General features: G+C 61.3%; 1 protein-coding gene across 1 annotated transcript in view; it reads right to left on the bottom strand.

The window, feature by feature from the left end:
- Nucleotides 1–11: 11 nt before the first annotated feature.
- The window catches only part of TBX21 (T-box 21), a 12,595-nt gene continuing 10,300 nt past the window's right edge, over nt 12–2,306 (bottom strand). Inside the window, exons 3-6 of the mRNA XM_014536229.1 lie at nt 2,003–2,124; nt 1,349–1,507; nt 1,136–1,197; nt 12–901 (exon numbers count right to left, since the gene is read on the bottom strand). Coding sequence (XP_014391715.1) covers nt 283–901; nt 1,136–1,197; nt 1,349–1,507; nt 2,003–2,124 — 962 coding nt within the window. The 3' untranslated portion in view covers nt 12–282. The remainder of the gene's footprint in view (nt 902–1,135; nt 1,198–1,348; nt 1,508–2,002; nt 2,125–2,306) is intronic.

The raw sequence follows: 2,306 nt of genomic DNA, 5'->3' as shown, positions 1-2,306 counted from the left end.
TGCTCCTAACACCTTCTTGTTCTGTTTTCTGTTCTCCAGCTGGGAGCCCGCAGCCAGAAGCAGCACCAGGTAAATGACTGTAGTTAGGGCACAGGAAGGGGAAGGAACACTCCTTCCAGGTTTCACCATGGGCCAAGGAGCAGCCGGTGAACCCCAGAATTCTTTTGCCCCCCCCCCTTTCCCCACCAACTACAAAAGGAGAAGGAACAGAGGGAGCTGGGGACCGCTCAGTCCTGAGTCTGTTGTCTACGTTAGTTGGCGTCCTCCAACCAAGTCATCTGCTCAATTGGGAAAATAGTTATAAAACTGGCCCTCGGTTTCCTTATCAAAAGGAGAAGGGGCCCCAGCAGGGGAGGAGCTGTCGCCACTGGAAGGATAGGGGGACACACGTCTCCTCTTAGAGTCTCCTTCGCCCAGTCCCGAATCCCCGGACTCCGGCCGGACGAGGGCGATGTCCGTCCACAGCGAGGTGGAGCCCTGGTCCTCCAGCGCCCGCACCTCGGAAGCACCAGGGCCCGGGTCCATGGGCAGAGTCCGCATGGGGCGGAACCAGCCGGCCGGGCCCATCTTGGGAGGGTACTGGGGGGCCACAGGCCAGCCAGCTCCGGGTGCCAGGACCTCCTGGCCTCTGTAGTAGGACATGGTGGGCCCAGGGGCCGAGGGCAGGAAGGCCGGCTTCATGCTGACGGCTCGAAACTCGGCCTCGTAGCTGTGGTCCCGGGGGGCCCCCAACCAGTAAGGCTGGGGAACCACATCCTTGGCCTGGCCAGGAAGGTCGGGGTAGAAACGGCTGGGAACGGGGTACTGGTTGGGTAGGAGCGAAGAGTAGTGGTCTCCCCCGAGCAATTGACAGTTGGGTCCAGGCGGGGAGGGGACACTGGTGTCCACAGATGCATACATGCTAAAAAAAAAAAATGAGAGGCAAGAAGACAGGGGTCAGGAGCAGTACTGGTCACCTGTGAGCCTGCCTATTGCACATGCCTCCCTGGTCCTTCTTCCCTGGCCCACCCGCCCTCCAGCACCCACCCCAGCCTCTCCCAGCCTCAGGGGCAGAGAGGAACATGTGCGGAGCATGTGGTGGGGTCCCGGCCTCAGGGGGGCTCTGCAAAGGTGAGCTGAAACCAGTGGCACTTACGACTCAAAGTTCTCCCGGAATCCTTTGGCAAAGGGGTTGTTATCAATTTTCAGCTGAGTGATCTAGAAAGAGGGCAAGTCGAGAGTCCTGAGTCCTGAGTGTGGGGCTAGGAAACTTCCAAAATCCCTCCCAAAGGAGACCGGGGGCCCCCGCTGTCCCCGTCCTCCCCTTCCCAGGCTCGGGCCCTCACGCGGCTGCCTGGGCAGCGCTCACCTCGGCATTCTGGTAGGCCGTCACGGCGATGAACTGGGTTTCTTGGAAAGTAAAGATATGCGTGTTGGAGGCACTGCAGGCCGCCTCGGGCTCTCCTTCGTTCACCTCCACGATGTGCAGCCGGGGCTGGTACTTATGGAGGGACTGGAGCACAATCATCTGAGGGAGAGCAGGAAGGTGGTGGGGCCGGGAGGAGGGAGCTCGAAGGATTCCCCCCACCCTGAGGTCATCCCGTCCAAGCCCCTGCCCTGACACCATGTGACTTCTCCCAGGCCTTCCCACTCCAGCCCCCAGCTCCTGGAGGCCCCAATTCTACCCGCGTGCCCCATTTCCTCTCCCCAGCTGTCCACTGTGGCCAAGCCATTAGCACACACAGGGCTTTTCCGGACACCCATTCCCTGGGACGCAGGTACCGACTCCAGGCCCAGCCGGTACCAGAGCGGTGGCAGCCCGGCATTTGGCCTGAACGTGACACCCTTTGTGCCCCGAGATGCAGCTTCTTCCCACCTCAAGGTGGCGGGAAAGAGCAGAGTCAGAGAGGAAGAAAAGTGACGCTTACAAAACAGTATCAGCCTGCAGGCTACCCCCCCACCCCCCACCCCCATGGCTCCGACCTGGGCGGGGGCGGGGCTGGCCCTTGGGGAGGAGTCCCACCTGAGTGGCATTGTTGGAGGCCCCTTTGTTGTTCGTGAGCTTGAGTTTCCCGAATGAAACCTCCTGGCGCATCCAGTGGGCTCCAGTGTTGGGGGAATCTGGGTGGACGTACAGGCGGTTTCCTGCGGACAGTTAACCTGTGAGGCATGCAGCCCCCAGGGCCGGACCCACAGTGATGTGGGCCTGGGCCTGTTCTGAAGGGACATCAAGAAGGATGCCGGGGAGGAGCAGACGGGCAGGGCGAGGGGAGGTGTGGGCCGAGGACGGAGCAGGAGATAGGCCAGAGTCAAGTCGAAAAGGAATG

This window comes from Myotis brandtii, unplaced genomic scaffold (genome assembly GCF_000412655.1).
Source record: "Myotis brandtii unplaced genomic scaffold, ASM41265v1 scaffold157, whole genome shotgun sequence".
NCBI classification, from domain to species: domain Eukaryota; kingdom Metazoa; phylum Chordata; class Mammalia; order Chiroptera; family Vespertilionidae; genus Myotis; species Myotis brandtii.
This window is presented reverse-complemented; position numbering and strand designations above follow the sequence as displayed.